We start from the raw sequence: 23,160 nt of genomic DNA on the forward strand, positions 1-23,160 counted from the left end.
ACCTAGAGGAGGGCGCAGAAGAGTGGGTGAGTAAATTTGCGGACGACACTAAAGTCGGTGGTGTTGTCGACAGTGCGGAAGGATGTAGCAGGTTACAGAGGGACATAGATAAGCTGCAGAGCTGGGCTGAGAGGTGGCAAACGGAGTTTAATGTAGAGAAGTGTGAGGTGATTCACTTTGGAAGGAATAACAGGAATGCGGAATTTAAAGTAGTCCAACTGTACCATTAATGGTACAGTTCTTGGAAGTGTGGATGAGCAGAGGGATCTAGGTGACCATGTACATAGATCCCTGAAAGTTGCCACCCAGGTTGATAGGGTTGTGAAGAAGGCCTATGGAGTGTTGGCCTTTATTGGTAGAGGGATTGAGTTCCGGAGTCATGAGGTCATGTTGCAGCTGTACAAAACTCTGGTACGGCCGCATTTGGAGTATTGCGTACAGTTCTGGTCACCGCATTATAGGAAGGACGTGGAGGCTTTGGTGCGGATGCAGAGGAGATTTACCAGGATGTTGCCTGGTATGGAGGGAAAATCTTATGAGGAAAGGCTGATGGACTTGAGGTTGTTTTCGTTGGAGAGAACAAGGTTAAGAGGAGACTTAATAGAGGCATACAAAATGAGCGGGGGTTAGATAGGGTGGACAGTGAGAGTCTTCTCCCGCGGATGGAAATGGCTAGCACGAGGGGACACATAGCTTTAAACTGAGGGGTAATAGATATAGGACAGAGGTCAGAGGTAGGTTCTTTACGCAAAGAGTGGTGAGGCCGTGGAATGCCCTACCTGCAACAGTAGTGAACTCGCCAACATTGAGGGCATTTAAAAGTTTATTGGATAAGCATATGGATGATAATGGCATAGTGTAGGTTAGATAGCTTTTTGTTTCGGTGCAACATCGTGGGCTGAAGGGCCTGTACTGCGCTGTATCGTTCTATGTTCTATGTAGGTATTCTAAAGCCCTGTAGGCGGGGTTGTTGAAGGAGCGGCAGAAGCTGCAGATGGAGTTTGGTCTGCTATCTACAGGAAAGGCGGGACAGTGAAGGAAGGTGAGGGGGGGCGATATACGAGTATGGTGAGAAGGCCAGTAGGATGTCAGCACACCAGCTAAGGAAGAGGGAGGTAGCCAGGGAGATAGGAAGAGTGAAGGACGGAGGAGGGAATACGGTCTTGGGACCCAGCATGGATGAATGGGGTGTTTAAGCAGTTTTACAGTCGGCTGTATGAGTCGGAACCCCCAGCTGGGATAGAGCGGCCGAGGCAGTTTTTGGAAGGATTGGAGTTTCCGATGGTGGAGGAAGGGTTAGAGGAGGGGTTGGGAGCCCCGATCGGAATTGTGGAAGTAGTAGAGGGATTGGAGGCCATGCAGTCGGGTAAGGCCCCGGGACCGGACGGCTACGCAGTGGAATTCTACAAGAGGTTCTCTGAGATACTGGGCCCGCTGCTGGTGAGGGCATTTAATGAGGCTAGAGAGCGAGGTGTCCTTCTCCCAACAATGTCGCAGGCTTCGATATCATCGAAAGTGAAGCGGGAGAAGGACCCAGAGCAACGTGGGTCAGACAGACCAATCTCCCTTCTGAATGTCAATGCCAAATTGCTGGCCAAAATTTACCTTCAAGGATAGAGGACTGTGTTCCGGAGGTTATAGGGGGAAGACCAGACGGGGTTTGTTAAAGGCAGGCAGCCAACAGCAAACGTTAGAAAGCTCCTAAATGTGATCATGATGCCCTCCGAGGGGAGGGAGGCGGAGGTAGTGGTCGCTATGGACGCGGAAAAGGCCTTCGACCAGGTGGAATGGAATTATCTGTGGGAGGTCCTGGGACGGTTTGGGTTTGGACAGCGCTTTATTGACTGGGTTTGGTTGCTATACCAGGCACTGGTGGCAAGTGTGCGGACGAATCGACTGAGGTTGGACTACTTTAAATTGCACTGAGGGACAAGGCAAGGATGTCCTCTCTCCCCACTGTTGTTTGCCTTGGCCAGAGCCGTTAGCAATGGCGCTGAGAGCATCAAAGGACTAGAAGGGGCTGGTCCGGGGGGGATGGAACACAGGGTCTCATTGTATGCAGACGACCGACTCCTATACATTTCTGACCCGTTAGGGGGGATGGGGGTGATTATGCGGATCTACGGGGAATTTGGCCGGTTCTCGGGGTACAAATTGAATATGGGTAAACGTGAGGTTTTTGTGATCCAGGCGAGGGGGCAGGAGAGGAGACTGGGGGAGCTGCCGTTTAAAGTGGTGGGAAGGAGCTTCCGTTATTTGGGAATTTAGGTGGCACGGGGATGGGAGCAGTTACATAAATGAAATTTGACCCGGCTAGTTGAGCAAATGAAGGAGGACTTTCGGAGGTGGGAAAATGCTCCCGCTGTCACTGGCGGGGAGGGTACAGACCGTAAAAATGACAGTTCTCCCGAGGTTTCTGTTTGTTTTCCAGTGCCTCCCTATTTTCATACCAAAGGCCTTTAAGCGGGTGAATAGGGTGATCTCTATGTTTTGTGAGGGCGGGTAAAACCCCGAGAGCAAAGAAAGTGCTGCTGGAGCGAAGCCGAGGTGGGGGCGGGGGGGGGGGCTGGCGCTGCCAAACTTTAGTAATTACTACTGGGCGGTGAGAGTCTGGGGGCAGTGGCGGAAACATATGGGAGTGGAGGGAGATGGGGGCTGGATTGGGGGGGGGGGGGGGGATCGGAGGTGGCAGAGAGCAGGGATTGAGAGGCTGGGGCTATTTATTTATGAGAGCTTTCCATGTTTAGAGGATTTGGAGGAGGAGTTTGAATTGCCGGGAGGGAATGGGTTTTGATATCTGCAGATAAGGGATTTTGTGTTTAGAGTAGGCAGGTACAAGGGGAGATGGAGGGATGTGTTACGCACTTAACTATGTGTGCATTTGTATTTGTATTGTTTGTTATAAAATCATAAATGCCTTAATAAAAATTTTTTCAAAAAAAATACCACCCTTGGTCAAAACCCTCAGCATTCCTTATGCTGTATCCCTCTAGATCCATCCTATCCATGTATTTGTCGAGATGTCTTTTGAACGCCGTTAATGTGTCTGCTTCCATTACCTCCCCTGGCAACGCGTTCCATGCAGTCACCACTCTGTAAAAAAACCTGCCTCGCACGTCCCCTCTAAGCATTGTGGATCGCACAATTGCTTCACAGTTCCAGGGTCCCAGGTTCGATTCCGGCTTGGGTCACTGCCTGTGCGGAGTCTGCACATCCTCCCCGTGTGTGCGTGGGTTTCCTCCGGGTGTTTCGGTTTCCTCCCACAGTCCAAAGATGTGCAGGTTAGGTGGATTGGCCATGATAAATTGCCCTTAGTGTCCAAAATTGCCCTTAGTGTTGGGTGGGGTTACTGGGTTATGGGGATAGGGTGTAGGTGTTGACCTTGGGTAGGGTGCTCTTTCTAAGAGCTGGTGCAGACTCGATGGGCCAAACGGCCTCCTTCTGCACTGTAAATTCTATGATAAAAAGCTTCTATGATTGTCCCACGGAGCTTAAACCTATGCCTGCTGGTGATTGACCCCTCTACCGTGGGAAAGAGTGCCTGCGCATCCACTCAATCCATGCCCTTCATAAACATGTAGACCTCTATCAGGTCACCCCCACAACCTCCGCCGTTGTAATCATAGAATTAGAATCAGAAGGAGGCCATTCGGCCCACCAAGTCTGCACCGGCTCTTGGAAAGAGCACCCTACTTAAGCCCACGCCTCCACCCGATTCCTGTACCCCAGTAACCCCACTTAACCTTTTGTACACCAAGGGGCAATTTAGCATGGCCAATTCACCTACCCTGCACATCTTTGCACTGTGGGAAGAAATTGGAGCACCCGGAGGAAACCCACGCAGACACGGGGAGAAAGTGCAAACTCCACACAGACAGTCACTCGGGGCCCTGGAGCTGTGAGGCAGCAGCGCTAGCCACCGTGCAGCCCCTAATGAAAATAGTCCAAGTTTATTCAGCCTCTCCGCATAGCTAACACCCTGGCAAACCTCCTCTGCACCCTCTCAAAAGCCTCCAAATCCTTCTGGTTGTCTGGCAACCAGAATTGTGCGCAATATTCCAAGTGCAGCCTTACCAAGATTCTATACAACTGTAGCATGACTTGCCAGTTTTTATATTCGATGCCCCGTCTAATGAAGGCAAGCAATTTGTTTACTTTCTTACCTGCATACTTACCTTTTCCCTGGTCTATCAAAGTGGCTGGACCTTTAAACATACCTACTTTATGGCACCTAGTGCTGTAAAAACAAGACAAATGCAACTATATGGCATAAACCCAGTGAAGTAAGGTTTTGCACAGCTTACAGCAATACAAAATTGAATGTAATCAGGGTTGGAGTTAGGGTTTTACTCGAACTGAGAAATATGTTGCGTGAAACGTGGGTGACCTGGTGGCAAAGCTGCCTCACAGCACCAGGGATCAATTCCGGCCTTGGGTGACTATATGGAGTTTGCACTTCCTCCCTGTATCTGCAGAGATTTCCTCTGGGTTCTCCGGTTTCCTTCCACTGTCCAAAGATGTGCAGGTTAGGTGGATTGGCCATGCTTAATCCTACTTAGTGTTCAAAAGGTTAGATGGAATTAAGGGGATGGGACGGATTGTGGGCCTAGGTAGGGTGCTCTTTCAGAGAGTTGGTGTAGACTCGATGGGCTGAAAGGTCTCCTTCTACACTAGAGATTCCATAAATATATCTCCAAATTTTCAGATGACTCAAAGCTGGTGGGAGGGGGAGCTGGGAGGGGGATGTAGAGAAGCTTCAGTGTTTTGGACAAGTTGAGTGGGTAGGGAAATGCATGGCAGATGTAGTATTGCTGAGGCAGAGAAATTGTGAATATTGTGCCGTGAGGCATGATGGTAAAAGAGGCTCACAGACTTGGTTGTGAAAAGCTGCAGCTCAGCAAAATGAGTTTTGTGGGAAAAGGAAGAACAGCAACTTGTATATCTGAACCCTTCACTAATAACACTGCTGAACCAGTGAAAACAAGACTCTTCAAGGGCAACTGATGCCGACGTGGTAATGTTTACAGAACTACATCTTATAAAAAGTAGAAGCTTCCGATTTTTCAACAGCGATAACCCTGGGGATCAACATTCATGGAGAAGAGACCTGGAATTTGGAAACTCAGAAGAATAAAAAACCCTCTAGAGCGGGCTTAGCCAGTTCTCGCTATCGGGTAGTATTTTGAATTCAAGTTGTGAGTCTTGAAACGTATGTAACTGTTCAAATAAGCGTATCACTGAAGCCTTATTGAGTTAAATAAAGTTGTATTGAATAGTTTGCATTGAGTGTAATCCAGAGTACGACGATTTATCCGTTTCGTCAGTTGAAGCCAATAGAGGGCGACAACAGTATAATGTGGATAAATGTGAGGTTATCTACTTTAGTCGCAAAACAGAAAGGCAGATTATCTGAATGACTATAAGACAGAGAGGGGAATGTGCAACGAGACCTGGGTGTCCTTGTACAATAATCGCTGATAGGAAGCATACAGGAAGCAGCATGTTGGCAAAGTGGTTAGCACTGCTACCTCATGGCGCTGAGGACCCAGGCTCAACCCCGGCCTGGGCCACTGTCAGTGTTGAGTTTGCACATTTCCCCCGGGTCTGTGTGGGTCTCACCTCCACAACCAAAAATTTGCTGGAAAGGTGGATTGGCCACGCTAAATTGCCCCTTAATTGGAAAAAAAGAATTGGGTACTCTGAATTTGTTTTTTAAAAAAGTAAACTTACAAGTACAGCAAGCGGTAGTGGTGTGTTGGCCTTCATAACGAGAGGATTTGAGTACAGGATCAGGGATGTCTTGCTGCAATTATACAGAGCCCTGGTGAGACCACACCTGGAATAGTGTGTGCAGGTTTGGTCCCCTTATCTGAAAAAGGATGTTCTTGATATAGAGGGAGCGCAGCAAAGCTTTAGCAGTCTGATTCCTGGGATCGCAGGACTGATGTACGAGGAGAGATTGAGTCAGTTAGGATGATATTCGCTTGAGTTCAACAGAATAAGGGGAAATATCAGAGAAACCTATAATGTTTTAACAGCACTAGAGAGCACATGCAGGAGGAGTGTCCCCGGTGGCGGGGGAGTGCAGAACCAGGGCCACAGTCTGAGCATATGAGGTGAACTATTTAATTTATTTTTAAAAATAATCTTTGCTGTCACAAGTAGGCTTACATTAACACTGCAATGAAGTTACTGTGAAAAGTCTCTAGTCGCCACATTGCGGCACCTGTTTGGGTACACAGAGGGAGAATTCAGAATGTCCAATTCACCGAACATCACATCTTTCGGGACTTGTGGGAGGAAACTGGAGCACCCGGAGGAAACCCACGCACTCACAGGGAGAACGTGCAGACTCCACACACCGACAGTGACCCAAGCCGAGAATCGAACCTGGGACCCTGGAGCTGTGAAGCAAGTGCTACCCACTGTGCTACTGTGCCACCCACCAACGACTATGAGGAGGAGAATTCTCTTTACCCAGAGAGTGGTGAGCCTGTGGAATTCACTACCAGAGAAAGCAGTCGAAGCCAAAACATTATATGTTTTCAAGAAGGAGTTAGATATAACATGTTAGATGTGATGTTAGGTGAATTGGACATTCTGAATTCTCCCTCTGTGTACCCAAACAGGTGCCGCAATGTGGCGACTAGAGACTTTTCACAGTAACTTCATTGTTATATAAACTAATGCAGCAGGGGTATGGGAACCTGGATTGTAGTTTTAGGGTAAGGGAGAATGAGAGGAGAGGTCAGGAGCTCAGATTTGACGTCGCAGGAGGGGGCCAGTGTTCAGGTAGGTGGTTTGAAGTGTGTCTACTTCAATGCCAGGAGTATACGAAATAAGGTAGGGGAACTGGCAGCATGGGTTGGTACCTGGGACTTCGATGTTGTGGCCATTTCGGAGACGTGGATAGAGCAGGGACAGGAATGGATGTTGCAGGTTCCGGGGTTTAGGTGTTTTAGTAAGCTCAGAGAAGGAGGCAAAAGAGGGGGAGGTGTGGCGCTGCTAGTCAAGAGCAGTATTACGGTGGCGGAGAGGATGCTAGATGGGGACTCATCTTCCGAGGTAGTATGGGCTGAGGTTAGAAACAGGAAAGGAGAGGTCACCCTGTTGGGAGTTTTCTATAGGCCTCCAAATAGTTCGAGGGATGTAGAGGAAAGGATGGCGAGGATGATCCTGGATAAGAGCAAAAGTAATAGGGTAGTTATTATTGGAGACTTTAACTTTCCAAATATTGACTGGAAAAGATATAGTTCGAGTACATTAGATGGGTCGTTTTTTGTACAGTGTGTGCAGGAGGGTTTCCTGACAGTTTGTTGACAGGCCAACAAGAGGCGAGGCCACATTGGATTTGGTTTTGGGTAATGAACCAGGCCAGGTGTTGGATTTGGAGGTAGGTGAGCACTTTGGGGACAGTGACCACAATTCGGTGACGTTTATGTTAAGGATAGAAAGGGATAAGTATACACCGCAGGGCAAGAGTTATAGCTGGGGGAAGGGAAATTATGATGCCATTAGACGCGACTTGGGGGGGATAAGGTGGAGAAGTAGGCTGCAAGTTTTGGACACACTGGATAAGTGGAGCTTGTTCAAGGATCAGTTACTGCGTGTTCTTGATAAGTATGTACCGGTCAGGCAGGGAGGAAGGTGCCGAGCGAGGGAACCGTGGTTTACCAAAGAAGTGGAATCTCTTGTTAAGAGGAAGAAGGAGGCCTATGTGAAGATGAGGTGTGAAGTTTCAGTTGGGGCGATGGATAGTTACAAGGTAGCGAGGAAGGATCTAAAGAGAGAGCTAAGACGAGCAAGGAGGGGACATGAGAAGTATTTGGCAGGAAGGATCAAGGAAAACCCAAAAGCTTTCTATAGGTATGTCAGGAATAAGCGAATGACTAGGGACAGAGTAGGACCAGTCAAGGACAGGGATGGGAAGTTGTGTGTAGAGTCTGAAGAGATAGGCGAGATACTAAATGAATATTTTTCGTCAGTATTCACTCAGGAAAAAGATATTGTTGTGGAGGAGAATGCTGAGCTCCAGGTAAATAGATTAGATGGCATTGAGGTACGTAGGGAAGAGGTGTTGGCAATTCTGGACAGGCTGAAAATAGATAAGTCCCCGGGACCTGATGGGATTTATCCTAGGATTCTCTGGGAGGCCAGGGAAGAGATTGCTGGACCATTGGCTTTGATTTTTATGTCATCATTGGATACAGGAATAGTGCCAGAGGACTGGAGGATAGCAAATGTGGTCCCTTTGTTCAAAAAGGGGAGCAGAGACAACCCCGGCAAATACAGACCGGTGAGCCTCACGTCTGTAGTGGGTAAAGTCTTGGAGGGGATTATAAGAGACAAGATTTATAATCACCTAGATAGGAATAATATGATCAGGGATAGTCAGCATGGCTTTGTGAAGGGTAGGTCATGCCTCACAAACCTTATCGAGTTCTTTGAGAAGGTGACTGAACAGGTAGACGAGGGTAGAGCAGTTGATGTGGTGTATATGGATTTCAGCAAAGCGTTTGATAAGGTTCCCCACGGTAGGCTATTGCAGAAAATACGGAGGCTGGGGATTGAGGGTGATTTAGAGATGTGGATCAGAAATTGGCTAGCTGAAAGAAGACAGAGGGTGGTGGTTGATGGGAAATGTTCAGAATGGAGTTCTGTCACAAGTGGAGTACCACAAGGATCTGTTCTGGGGCCGTTGCTGTTTGTCATTTTTATCAATGACCTAGAGGAAGGCGCAGAAGGGTGGGTGAGTAAATTTGCAGACGATACTAAAGTCGGTGGTGTTGTCGATAGTGTGGAAGGAAGTAGCAGGTTACAGAGGGATATAGATAAGCTGCTGTGCTGGGCTGAGAGGTGGCAAATGGAGTTTAATGTAGAGAAGTGTGAGGTGATGCACTTTGGAAGGAAAAACAGGAATGTGGAATATTTGGCTAATGGAAAAGTTCTTGAAAGTGTGGATGAGCAGAGGGATCTAGGTGTCCATGTACATAGATCCCTGAAAGTTGCCACCCAGGTTGATAGGGTGGTGAAGAAGGCCTATGGAGTGTTGGCCTTTATTGGTAGAGGGATTGAGTTCCGGAGTCAGGAGGTCATGTTGCAGCTGTACAGAACTCTGGTACGGCCGCATTTGGAGTATTGCGTACAGTTCTGGTCACCGCATTATAGGAAGGACGTGGAGGCTTTGAAACGGGTGCAGAGGAGATTTACCAGGATGTTGCCTGGTATGGAGGGAAAATATTATGAGGAAAGGCTGATGGACTTGAGGTTGTTTTCGTTAGAGAGAAGAAGGTTAAGAGGAGACTTAATAGAGGCATACAAAATGATCAGAGGGTTAGATAGGGTGGACAGTGAGAGCCTTCTCCCGCGGATGGAAATGGCTAGCACGAGGGGACATAGCCTTAAACTGAGGGGTAATAGATATAGGACAGAGGTCAGGGGTAGGTTCTTTACGCAAAGAGTAGTGAGGCCGTGGAATGCCCTACCTGCTATAGTAGTGAACTCACCAACATTGAGGGCATTTAAAAGTTTATTGGATAAACATATGGATGATAATGGTATAGTGTAGGTTAGATGGCTTTTGTTTCGGTGCAACATCGTGGGCCGAAGGGCCTGTACTGCGCTGTATTGTTCTATGTTCTACTAGGGGTTAAAGGGATCAAAGGATATGGAGGAAAAGAGGGAACTGTTTACTGAGTTGGATGATCAGGCATAATCAAAACGAATGGCGGGGCAGGCTTGAAGGGCTGAATGGCCTATTCCTGCTCCTACTTTCTATGTTTCCAGAATCTATGAAATCATGGAAGATTGTAACCAATGCACTACTATCTCTGCAACTACATAGTCTCATCACTCGGGTGCCGCCCATCAGGTTCAGGGGTCTTTATTGCAAGGGGATTGGAGTGCAGAAATAAAAAGTCTGGCTACAATTGTACAGGGCTTTGATACAAACACGTCTGAAGTAGTGTTTCTCCTTTTGCTCTGTTTCTCTGGTTATGAATATGGCAGTCAATATGGTCGCCTTCCTTAATCCTAATTATGTTTACTTTAGAGTCGCCAGGTATCTTTCGATACCGCCACAAGGTTCAAAGCCGAATACTGATCAAAGAGCCAATACACCAGTTAGTCAGTTCAAAGTCAATACCTATTTATTTACACACACAGCAAAATCTACACATGCACAAAGTACTACAAACTAAACTATCTCTAACGCTAACGCCTATACTTAGCTTCGGGTGCCCACTCAGTCAGAGGAACAATGGCCGTTGTTTGGATCTGAGGTTGTTGGGTTCGAAGTGGTACAGGAGAACAGCGATGGTCGTCCGTCTGGTAGCGAGCGTTGACCTTGAACTTACTTGCTTCTGGTGCAGCTGGTGGACGGGTCTCTCCGCTTTGAGAGCCAAGTCCAAGAGAGCGATTCTGTCTTGGGGGTTTCTTCTTATACCCGGAGGGGCTTCGCACGCTTTTAGGCGGGCCTTAAACTTGGCCCCAATTAATTGGGCTGCTTCTTGATTACTGGTATTGATCTTGACCAATAAAAGGGTGGGTGCCCTGATGGCTGGGCATGCCTTTGGTGGCCGTTGGCCTGGCCTTGTTTGTGCTTTCGGTTTGGGGAACTGGCGCCAGGATGTCTGGAGCAGTATCGGTTGCTTGAGTGTCTTTCCTTTGTTCCCAGAGATGGGCCATCAATATGTTAATAGATCTACAGTTTCAGCTCCGTCTGGGAGCGGTCTCTCCAATATGCATACAGGCTCTGTGCCTGCTTGTTTTCCTAACATTGTCCACAGTTCCCTACATGCTTTGCGAGCGTCCATTTTGTATTCTGGAAGTGGCCATCCCAGATGGCTACACTCCACATTTTTGGTCTCAAGGATATAATTGCATAGGAGGTAATACAATGAAAGTTCACTAAAATTGGTCCCTGGCATGAGGGGCCTATCATCTGACGAGAAGGAAAGTAAATTGAGCTTACATTCTCTGTAATTCAGAAAAACTAGAGGTGATCACACTGAAACATACAAGATTCTAAAGGGGTGATAGCATGGATCCTAAGATATAGTTTCTGCTGGTGGGGGAATCTAAAACACAGAGGGACAGTCTCAGGATCTAAGATAAGGAGAAATTACTTCACTTAAAGGTTCTGAATCTTTGGAATTCTCCAACCCAGAGAGTTGTGGATGTTATACGGTTGAATACATTCAAGGCTGGGATGAACAGATTTTTGGTTTCTCAGGGAATTGAGGGATATGTGGCACAGCATGAAAACGGAGTTTAACCCAAGATCAGAATGGCAGAGCAGGCATAAAGATACGTGGTCTTCTCCTGCACCCTGTGTGTTCTTGTGGGACTTATCAGCCTTAAGTACCAATTGAATTCCCATTACTTTTTTTTCCAGTGCCAGTGATTGTTTTGACTTCTCAGGGGATAGCACTGCAAACCAAGTCCATGGCACCACAGGTGGCTCTGCTGCAAAAGAGGGGAGGAAGAGGAATGGCAGGGCCACAGTGATCGGGAGTACAATAGTAAGGGGATGAATTTAGATGGGTTCAAAGATTTTTCTCAATTGTAACTTTCTTAAAATCACAAGAACTGCCTAAAATCAGAACATTAAAACAGGAATTTTAAATTCATTTCAATTAAACCTGGTATTGCCTCCATCTTTTCCAAGGGCTCATATTGAACATTCATGATTGCTTACCTTTTTAATATCTATCTGCCATAGTTTAATGTAACCATCATTGGATGCTGTGGCAAGAATATGATACTGTGCCACTTGGAAGAAATGCATCACTTTCACCCTGAAAAGAAAGAATTGAAGTTATTTGTTAGTAATTTGAAAGACTCATTTCTAATAGTAACCAAATAGAAGATCGAGTGGAAATAAGAGATATTTACACTGCTGTTCAGATTTAATAGGATAGCATTGTACTCCTTTGCAAAGCGGATTTCCCCCTACCTGTCAACGTTATCAAAAGTCATAACCCAGGAGACTGGACGGCATCCCCCCCTCCAAAGGAGTACTCCATAAGACCACAAGACATAAGAGCAGAATTAGGCCAGTCAGCCCATTGAGTCTGCTCCACCATTCAATCATGGCTGATATTTTTCTCAACCCCATTCGCCTTCTCCCCAAAACCCCTGATCACCTTATTGATCAAAAACCTATCTATCTCTGTTTTAAAGACATTCAATGATTTGGCCTCCACAACCTTCTGCGGCAAAGAGTTCCACAGATTCACCACCCTCTGGCTGCAGAAATTCCTCATCACTGTTTTAAGGGATTGTCCCTTTAGTCTGAGATTGTGTCCTCTACTCCCACTGTGGACAGGCTTTTAAGTGCCAGATTAGGTAATTCGATGACAATCTTTGACTGGAATCTGAAGGTTGAGAGTTCAATTCCATTCCAGAACATTAGTACATAATATAGGCTAATACGTAAATGTAGGACGGAGGGAGTGCCACATTGTACTTCATTAAACTGAAGACCTCTCTGTTCTGGAAGTTAACAGATCCATAACAATATTTGCAGAAGTGCAGGGAGTTGTCCTGGTGTTGTAAGGATCCTCCTGCTAATTTTGTTCTTTTGGTTTTAAATTTTTGTACCTGAACACTTAACGGGACCTATGCATTTAAGATGGACATCACTTTTAATCTAATTCCAGGATCCCTCCAGCAGGATGTACTGTTTGGTCAGTGATCTTGATGGACCTGGTTGGCAGCCAATGAGCAGTTTTGATTGCCGGGCTCTGAGCTGATCCTCGAAGCTGATTGGTGCTGACTGTTCTGAAATGTTCCTTACTCTCGCAAACTGTTTTTCCCGTTTTAGTTTCGTTTTGAATCCAGAGCTGGAGGTAGCTGTGAATTTCTCTCCTCCTGAAAGGGTAAACCTCTCTCAAACACCCAGTTGGAGGCTCTGTTCTCTCCTCAGCCAAGCTAGAGTGAGACAGGACACCAAGTAAGAGTAAGATACAAGCTGAGAGCTGGGTTTGTGGGAAGAAAAGGAATTTTAAGGATCCAATCCAGCCACTAGCTGAAAGCAGGGTCAGCTGGTAAACAACCCTTCTTGCAATCTTGCGGGGAGAACTTCTTGCGGGGAGAACTTTGTTCTTTTCTTGGAAAGGCTATTGGTCATTCTGGTGAAGTTGGAAACAAGTCAAAAGTAAACAGGCCTGAGGTGGATAATTCCAAGTGGAGGCCCAGGTTAATAAAAGTTAAAATGAATCCCCAGAGGGGATCCCACCATAGTCTGGGGATTTAGACTGAATGTTTCAGCCAGAAGATCCTCGTTAGCAATTCAACCGATGGTTTTTTAATATTTCCGTGTCCTGGAAGGACAGTCAGCTGTAAAAGCAACTTCAACATCTAAACCTTCCATCTCACTTATTTTTACCCCTTCCCTTCCCTGTGTGAGTGTGTGTGTGTTTGGATGGAGGGTGGGACGGTAAGTCATTGAAGCAGTCAAGGGCCAAAAATCTCAGAAACGTTATATGAATTATTAGTTAATTTACTTATGTTGAGACTCCAGGGCTTGTGGAGCTGGAATTGACCACGCACTCGCCCAGAGTGTCATAACAGTGTTCTTGCCAATCAACAAACTACCAAAAAAATGCATTTGTACTTTGACCTTGTGGTATACAAAATTGGTTGTGATATTTGCCTAAAGAGCAACAATACAAAAAATTCCTTTGGCTCGGAAGCCTTTGGGATCATAGAATCATATAATCCCTACAGCGCAGAAGGAGGCCAATCTGCTCATCAAAAGATCTTCGAAAGAGCACTCTACCTATGCCCAATCTCCCAACCTATCCCTGTGACTCCACCAGCCTTTGCACACTGAGGAGCAATTTAGCAGCTGACAGAAAGGAGTGAAGATCTTGAGATGTGTAACTGGGTCCTGTGCAACTACTGCTGTTATGCTGAATAAACGTCTTTCTTCTGAACTCTTTGGACTCCCCTTTGTCATTTACTTCAGGGACATTGCGTTTTAAATGTTTGTAAACAGGTAGAATTTCCCAGCGCAGACGATAACGACAAAGAGATGGACAGGAGACGTGGAATGAAATGAAAATTGTTTATTGTCACAAGTAGGCAAATGAAGTTACTGTGAAAAGCCCCTAGTCGCCACATTCCGGCGCCTGTTTGGGGAGGCTGGTACGGGAATTGAACTGTGCTGCTGGCCTGCCTTGGACTGCTTTCAAAGCCAGCGATTTAGCTTTGTGAATTTGAAGGCTATGAAGAAATAATCAGAAATCTTGTTTTGAGACATTGAGCTTGAATTTGACAATGGTTAGAAAGGGTATGCTCAATTCAAACACAAATAAATAAGACCAATGAATTCAAGTCTGAAAGAATTCATGCTGTACCTGATGTCATGAGCCTTGAACTCAGAAATACACATTTCTGAGTTTGTATCATACAGTCTGACATATTCATCCTCCCCAGCTACACCAATAATAGACTCCTAATGACAAAGAAAACATGTTTAATTTTAATAACAATGAACACAGACATGATAATTTTGTTGCAGGGCTCTAAAATAATAGCCATTAACCATGTTACAGTGCAAATAAAAAATCCAATGGTATCATCGTATTGGTAGGCAGCAACTGTCATCTCAACAGTAACTGTCCATAAGGTTTTGCAAGTTTTTCAGAGGAGACTTTCTAGAATCCATTGTATTGCGCGGCATGGTAGCACTGTGGTTAGCACTGTTGCTTCACATTGCCAGGGACCCGGGTTCGATACCCGGCTTGGTTCACTGTCTGTGCAGAGTCCGCATGTTCTCCCAGTGTTTGCGTGGGTTTCCTCTGGGTGCTTGTGCACAAGAAGCTAGCACGCAGGTGCAGCAGGTAATCAGGAAGGTTTTAAAAAAATATATATATATTTTTTATTCTCCTCCCTTTTCACATTTTCTCTCAAATTTACACCCAACAATATACTATAATCAGTAACGAATGTAATGTCAATCCCCATATCAATAACAACAATCCCATCCTCCCACCAAACCCCAGACATTAGCCCGCATGTTAACAGAAACAAATGACAAAAAGGATTCAGGAATCATCCATAATTAACACATACAGTCCCTCACCCCCCCAACCCTCCCAGCCCCCAACCCCCTAATGTTCGATGTGATCCAATTCTTGAAAGTGCATAATGAATAATGCCCATGAATTGTAAAACCCCTCCATCCTTCCCATCAGTTCAAATTTGTCCTTTTCAAGCGTCAAGAATTCCAGCAGGTCGCCCCGCCACGGCACAGGGTGGAGAGGTTGATCTCCACCCTAACAGGATCCGCCTTCGGGCAATCAACGAGGTGAAGGCTACAACATCTGCCTCTGCGCCCGTTTCCAACCCCGGCTGGTCCGACACCCCGAATATGGCCTCCCGAAGGCCCGGGTCCAGTTTCACGTGCACCACTTTAGGGATTAACCTCCTTCCAGTAATCCTCCAGCTTTGGAAAGGACCAAAACATATGATTGTGGCTTGCAGGCCCCCCCCCCCAGCAACGTTCACACACATCTTCTTTCCCCTCAAAGAGCCGGCTCGTCCTTGGCCTTGTAAGGTGCATTCTACACACCATCTTCAGCTGTATTAGCCCCAACCTTGCACACGAGGTGGAGGCGCGATCACACTCTGGAGCACCTCACACCAGAACCCCCTCCTCCATACCCTTTCCTAACTCTTCCTCCCACTTTACAGAAGAACATATTAACTAGGAGCAGGAGTAGGCCATCTGGCCCCTCGCACCTGCTCCTCCATTCAATGAGATCATGGCTGATCTTTGAAAACAGCGCGGGAGATTTAAAAAGCGCAGGAGCTGCGAGTCAGAGCGGAGATTTTAAAAGATCGCGGCCTAGTTTCGGGAGCCGTTCGGAGGAGGAGGAGCAGTCTCTCTCAGGGAGAGAACCTGAGAACATCTAAGACACTCAGAAGGTAAGAAAGTGATTTTTACTCATTTTTACTTTTATACCTTTTTCAAATTGTGTGTGTTGGGTGGAAACTGAAGTGACATCACAGAAAAGCTGTGACCTGAGTGGCTGGTTGGGAATCTACACTAAATTAAAAAAATTAAGCATTGGTAACTAATTAAACATAATTACTTAATTATAATTTAGAGGGGTATCTAAGCCAGAGATGGGAGAGTACTATATTTAGCTTTCGCATTTATATTAGAAATCTAGCGCTATGAAACAGATAGTTAACAGTAACTTTGAAAAAATAAAAAAAATATATAAATTTAATTAAAAAAAAACTATTAATTTTAATTTAAGAGTTTAAAAGTTTGCGGCCTGGGAGAGGTAAGTACTGTTTAACAACCTCCTTACTTTGCAGGTCAGCTGTTAGTTTCGGGAGATCAGTTTCGGGAGCAGGCCTATTGGCTGACTGTAAGTCAGGAAGGATACAAAAGGTGTGGCTGAAGTGCCTTTAGAGACGGAGTGCTGGAAGCAAACAGAGTGTATCTGAGTTTGGGTAAGGCTGAGTTCGGGTAAGAGGTGAGTGAGGGCTGTGTTTTTTTGGAGTTTGGGGTTGAGTTTCCAGAAAAAAAAACAATTAATTAAGTAAATTAATTAACTAGTTAAGGGAATTTGGTGCTCATCTTAAGGAGGTGCAGAGAAGCAGACCTGTGAGGGAGTCTCGGGAGCAATTACATCACAGCCAGCAGGTAAGTGATTGGCTTGTGACTGGTAAGTGATTTTTCTCTCTTTGACTTTCTCTTAGCTGTGTAGTGTAGTTCAAATTTAACTTCAGGTTTAAGTCATGGCAGGAGAGCTCAGACCCGTGTCATGCTCCTCTTGTGAGATGTGGCAAGTCAGGGACCCTTCTGGTGTCCCTGACTCCTTCATCTGCAAGAAGTGTGTCCAACTGCAGCTCCTGTTAGACCGCTTGACGGCTCTGGAGCTGCGGATGGACTCACTTTGGAGCATCCGCGATGCTGAGGAAGTTGTGGATAGCATATTCAGTGAGTTGGTCACACCGCAGATTAAAATTACTGAGGCAGATAGGGAATGGGTGACCAACAGACAGAGGAAGAGTAGGAAGGCAGTGCAGGGATCCCCTGCGGTCATCTCCCTCCAAAACAGATTTACCGTTTTGGAAACTGTTGGGGGAGATGGCTCACCAAGGGAAGGTGGCAGCAGCCAGGTTCATGGCACCGTGGCTGGCTCTGCTGCACAGAAGGGCGGGAAAAAGACTGGCAGAGCTATAGTGATAGGGGATTCAATTGTAAGGGGAATAGACAGGCGTTTCTGCGGACGCAAACGAGAATCCAGGTTGGTATGTTGCCTCCCTGGTGCAAGGGTCAAGGATGTCTCGGAGCGGCTGCAGGGCATTCTGGAGGGGGAGGGTGAACAGCCAGCTGTCGTGGTGCATATAGGCACCAACGATATAGGTAAAAAACGGGATGAGGTCCTACACGCTGAATTTAGGGAGTTAGGAGTTAATCTAAAAAGTAGGACCTCAAAAGGTAGTAATCTCAGGATTGCTACCAGTGCCACGTGGTAGTCAGAGTAGGAATGACAGGATTACATAGATTACATAGAATTTACAGTGCAGAAGGAGGCCATTCGGCCCATCGAGTCTGCACCGGCTCTTGGAAAGAGCATCCTACCCAAGGTCCACACCTCCACCCGATCCCCATAACCCAATAACCCCACCTAATCTCCATAACCCAGTAACCCCACCCAACACTAAGGGCAATTTTGGACACTATGGGCAATTTAGCATGGTCAATCCACCTAACCCGCACATCTTTGGACTGTGGGAGGAAACCGGAGCACCCGGAGGAAACCCACGCACACACGGGGAGAATGTGCAGACTCCGCACAGACAGTGAGCCAAGCCGGGAATCGAACCTGGGACCCTGGAGCTGTGAAGCAATTGTGCTATCCACAATGCTACCGTGCTGCCCGTTGAATACGTGGCTTGAGAGATGGTGCAAGAGGGAGGGTTTCAAATTCCTGGGACATTGGGACCGGTTCTGGGGGAGGTGGGACCTGTACAAATCGGACGGTCTGCATCTGGGTGGGACCGGAACCAATGTTCTCGGGGGTGTGTTTGCTAGTGCAGTTGGGGAGGGTTTAAACTAATGTGGCAGGGGGATGGGAACCGATGTAGGAAGTCAGTGGGGACGGAAACAAAAGGCAGGAAGGGAGAGTGTGTAAAGCATGACCAGAGAAAGCAGGGCAGAGAGCAAGGAAAGTCTACATTAAACTGCATTTATTTCAATGCAAGGGGCCTGACGGGCAAAGCGGATGAACTCAGGGCATGGATGGGCACATGGGGCTGGGATATTATAGCTATGACTGAAACATGGCTAAGGGAGGGGCAGGACTGGCAGCTCAATGTTCCGGGGTACAGATGCTATAGAAAGGATAGAACAGGAGGTAAGAGAGGAGGGGGAGTGGCGTTTTTGATTAGGGAGAACATCACGGCAGTTCTTAGAGGGGATATATATGAGGGTCCGCCCACTGAGTCTATATGGGTGGAACTGAAAAATAAGAAGGGAGAGATCACCTTGATAGGACTGTACTACAGGCCCCCAAATAGTCAGCGGGAAATTGAGGAGCAAATATGTAAGATTACAGATAGCTGCAAGAATAATAGGGTGGTAATAGTAGGGGACTTTAACTTTCCCAACATTGACTGCGACAGCCATAGCATTAGGGGCTTGGATGGAGGGAAATTTGTTGAGTGTATTCAGGAGGAATTTCTCATTCAGTATGTGGCTGGACCGACTAGAGAGGGGGCAAAACCTGACCTCGTCTTGGGAAATAAGGAAGGGCAAGTGACAGAAGTGAGGGATCACTTTGGGACAAGTGACCATAACTCCATTAGTTTTAAGATAGCTATGGAGAATGATAGGTCTGGCCCAAGAGTTAAAATTCTTAATTGGGGCAAGGCCAATTTTGATGGTATCAGACAGGAACTTTCAGAGGTAGATTGGGGGAGACTGTTGGCAGGCAAAGGGACGGCTGGTAAATGGGAGGCTTTTAAAAATGTGTTAACCAGGGTTCAGGGTAAGCACATTTCCTTTAGAGTGAAGGGCAAGGCTGGTAGAAGTAGGGAACCCTGGATGACTCGAGATATTGAGACTCTGGTCAAAAAAAAGGAGGCATATGACGTACATAAACAACTGGGATCAAGTGGATCCCTTGAAGAGTATATAGATTGTCGAAATAGAGTTAAGAGGGAAATCAGGAGGGCAAAAAGGGGACATGAAATTGCTTTGGCAAATAATGCAAAGGAGAATCCAAAGAGCTTCTACAGATACATAAAGGGAAAAAGAGTAACTAGGGACAGAGTAGGGCCTCTTAAGGATCAACAAGGACATCTATGTGCAGAGCCACAGGAGTTGGGCGAGATCCTGAATGAATATTTCTCATCGGTATTCACGGTGGAGAAAGGCATGGATGTTAGGAAACTAAGGGAAATAAATAGTGATGTCTTGAGAAGTGTGCATATTACAGAGGAGGTGGTGCTGGAAGTCTGAAAGCGCATCAAGGTAGATAAATCCCCGGGACCTGATGAAATGTATCCCAGGATGTTGAGGGAGGCTAGGGAGGAAATTGCGGGTCCCCTAACAGAGATATTTGAATCATCGGCAGCCACAGGTGAGGTGCCTGAAAATTGGAGAGTGGCGAATGTTGTGCCCTTGTTTAAGAAGGGCAGCAGGGAAAAGCCTGGGAACTACAGACCGGTGAGCCTAACGTCTGTAGTAGGTAAGTTGCTAGATGGTATTCTGAGAGACAGGATTTACAAGCATTGAGAGAGGCAAGGACTGATTCGGGGCAGTCAGCATGGCTTTGTGCGTGGAAAATCATGTCTCACAAATTTGATTGAGTTTTTTGAGGGGTGACCAAGAAGGTAGATGAGGGCAGTGCAGTAGACGTTGTCTACATGGACTTTAGCAAAGCCTTTGACAAGGTACCGCATGGTAGGTTGTTGCAGAAGGTTAAAGCTCACGGGATCCAGGGTGAGGTTGCCAATTGGATTCAAAATTGGCTGGACGACAGAAGACAGAGGGTGGTTGTAGAGGGTTGTTTTTCAAACTGGAGGCCTGTGACCAGTGGTGTGCCTCAGGGATCGGTGCTGGGTCCACTGTTATTTGTGATTTATATTAATGATTTGGATGAGAATTTAGGAGGCATGGTTAGTAAGTTTGCAGATGACACCAAGATTGGTGGCACAGTGGATAGTGAAGAAGGTTATCTAGGATTGCAACGGGATCTTGATCAATTAGGCCAGTGGGCCGACGAATGGCAGATGGAGTTTAATTTAGATAAATGTGAGGTGATGCATTTTGGCAGGCCAGGACCTACTCAGTTAATGGTATGGCGTTGGGGAGAGTTATAGAACAAAGAGATCTAGGAGTACAGGTTCATAGCTCCTTGAAGGTGGAGTCGCAGGTGGACAGGGTGGTGAAGAAGGCATTCGGCATGCTTGGTTTCATTGGTCAGAACATTGAATACAGGAGTTGGGACGTCTTGTTGAAGTTGTACAAGACATTGGTACGGCCACACTTGGAATACTGTGTGCAGGTCTGGTCACCCTATTATAGAAAGGATATTATTAAACTAGAAAGAGTGCAGAAAAGATTTACTAGGACGTTACCGGGACTTGATGGTTCGAGTTATAAGGAGAGGCTGGATAGACTGGGACTTTTTTCCCTGGAGCGTAGGAGGCTTAGGGGTGATCTTATAGAGGTCTATAAAATAATGAGGGGCATAGATAAGGTAGATAGTCAACATCTTTTCCCAAAGGTAGGGGAGTCTAAAACTAGAGGGCATAGGTTTAAGATGAGAGGGGAGAGATTCAGAAGGGCCCAGAGGGGAAATTTCTTCACTCAGAGGGTAGTGAGTGTCTGGAATGGGCTGCCAGAGGTAGTAGTAGAGGCGGGTACAATTGTGTCTTTTAAAAAGCATTTAGATAAATGCTTTCGATAAAAAGCATTTAGAGGGTTATGGGCCAAGTGCGGGCAACTGGGACTAGCTTAATGGTAAAAACTGGGCGGCATGGACTGGTTGGGCCGAAGGGCCTGTTTCCATGCTGTAAACTTCTATGATTCTAATTAATTGACGCAATGTCAGTTAGAGGGGTGCAGTGCTCTGACTGTGAGATGTGGCAGGTCCGGGAGGCTTCCAGCATCCCGGATGGCTTCATCTGCAGAAAGTGCACCCAACTGGAGCTCCTCACAGATCGCATGGTTCGGTTGGAGCAGCAATTGGATGCACTTAGGAGCATGCAGGTGGCGGAAAGTGTCATAGATCGCAGTTATATAAATGTGGTCACATCCAAGGTGCAGGCAGAGAAATGGGTGACCACCAGAAAGGGCAGGCAGTCAGTGCAGGAATCCCCTGTAGTTGTCACCCTCTCGAACAGGTATACCCCTTTGGATACTGTCGGGGGGGATAGCCTATCAGGGGAAAACAGCAGCAGCCAGAGCAGTGGCACCACAGCTGGCTCTGATGTTCAGAAGGGAGGGTCAAAGCGCAGAAGTGCGCTTAAAAGCGCAGTAATAGGGGACTCTATAGTCAGGGGCACAGATAGGCGCTTCTGTGGACGTGAAAGAGACTCCAGGATGGTATGTTGCCTCCCTGGTGCCAGGGTCCAGGATGTCTCCGAACGGGTAGAGGGCATCCTGAAGGGGGAGGGCAAACAGGCAGAGGTCGTTGTACATATTGGTACTAACGACATAGGCAGGAAGGGGCATGAGGTCCTGCAGCAGGAGTTCAGGGAGCTAGGCAGAAAGTTAAAAGACAGGACCTCTAGGGTTGTAATCTCGGGATTACTCCCTGTGCCACGTGCCAGTGAGGCTAGAAATAGGAAGATAGAGCAGCTAAACACGTGGCTAAACAGCTGGTGTAGGAGGGAGGGTTTCCGTTATCTGGGCCACTGGGAGCTCTTCCGCGGCAGGTGTGACCTATATAAGAAGGACTAAACCGGAGAGGCATAAATATCCTGGCCGCAAGGTTTGCTAGTGTCACACGGGAGGGTTTAAACTAGTATGGCAGGGGGGTGGGCACGGGAGCAATAGGTCAGAAGGTGAGAGCATTGAGGGAATAGGGAATAGTGGGGCTCTGAGGCAGAGCAGACAGGGAAAAGTTGCTGAACACAGCGGGTCTGGTGGCCTGAAGTGCATATGTTTTAATGCAAGAAGTATTACGGGTAAGACAGGTGAACTTAGAGCTTGGATTAGTACTTGGAACTATGATGTTGTTACCATGACAGAGGCCTGGTTGAGGGAAGGGCAGGATTGGCAGCTAAACGTTCCAGGATTTAGATGTTTCAGGCGGGATAGAGTGGGATGTAAAAGGGGAGGCGGAGTTGCGCTACTGGTTAGGGAGAATATCACAGCTGTACTGCGGGAGGACACCTCAGAGGGCAGTGAGGCTATATGGGTAGAGATCAGGAATAAGAAGGGTGCAGTCACAATGTTGGGGGTTTACTACAGGCCTCCCAACAGCCAGCGGGAGATAGAGGAGCAGATAGGTAGACAGATTTTGGAAAAGAGTAAAAACAACAGGGTTGTGGTGATGGGAGACTTCAACTTCCCCAATATTGACTGGGACTCACTTAGTGCCAGGGGCTTAGACGGGGCGGAGTTTGTAAGGAGCATCCAGGAGGGCTTCTTAAAACAATATGTAGACAGTCCAACGAGGGAAGGGGCGGTACTGGACCTGGTATTGGGGAATGAGCCCGGCCAGGTGGTAGATGTTTCAGTAGGGGAGCATTTCGGTAACAGTGACCACAATTCAGTAAGTTTTAAAGTACTGGTGGACAAGGGTAAGAGTGGTCCGAGGATGAATGTGCTAAATTGGGGGAAGGCTAATTATAACAATATTAGGCGGGAACTGAAGAACACAGATTGGGGGCAGATGTTTGAGGGCAAATCAACATCTGACATGTGGGAGGCTTTCAAGTGTCAGTTGAAAGGAATTCAAGACCGGCATGTTCCTGTGAGGAAGAAGGATAAATACGGCAATTTTCGGGAACCTTGGATAACGAGAGATATTGTAGGCCTCGTCAAAAAGAAAAAGGAGGCATTTGTCAGGGCTAAAAGGCTGGGAACAGACGAAGCCTGCGTGGAATATAAGGAAAGTAGGAAGGAACTTAAGCAAGGAGTCAGGAGTCAGAAGGGGTCACGAAAAGTCATTGGCA

At 46.9% G+C, this 23,160-nt stretch overlaps 1 protein-coding gene across 1 annotated transcript in view; it reads right to left on the reverse strand.

Annotated features, from left to right (window-relative positions):
- Positions 1–23,160, reverse strand: part of LOC140425864 (uncharacterized) — a 162,481-nt gene that overhangs the window by 6,340 nt on the left and 132,981 nt on the right. The window contains exons 3-4 of the mRNA XM_072510247.1: positions 14,364–14,461; positions 11,699–11,798 (exon numbers count right to left, since the gene is read on the reverse strand). Of these exons, the coding sequence (XP_072366348.1) occupies positions 11,699–11,798; positions 14,364–14,461 (198 nt within the window). The remainder of the gene's footprint in view (positions 1–11,698; positions 11,799–14,363; positions 14,462–23,160) is intronic.

This window comes from Scyliorhinus torazame, chromosome 6 (assembly GCF_047496885.1).
Source record: "Scyliorhinus torazame isolate Kashiwa2021f chromosome 6, sScyTor2.1, whole genome shotgun sequence".
Taxonomy (NCBI): domain Eukaryota; kingdom Metazoa; phylum Chordata; class Chondrichthyes; order Carcharhiniformes; family Scyliorhinidae; genus Scyliorhinus; species Scyliorhinus torazame.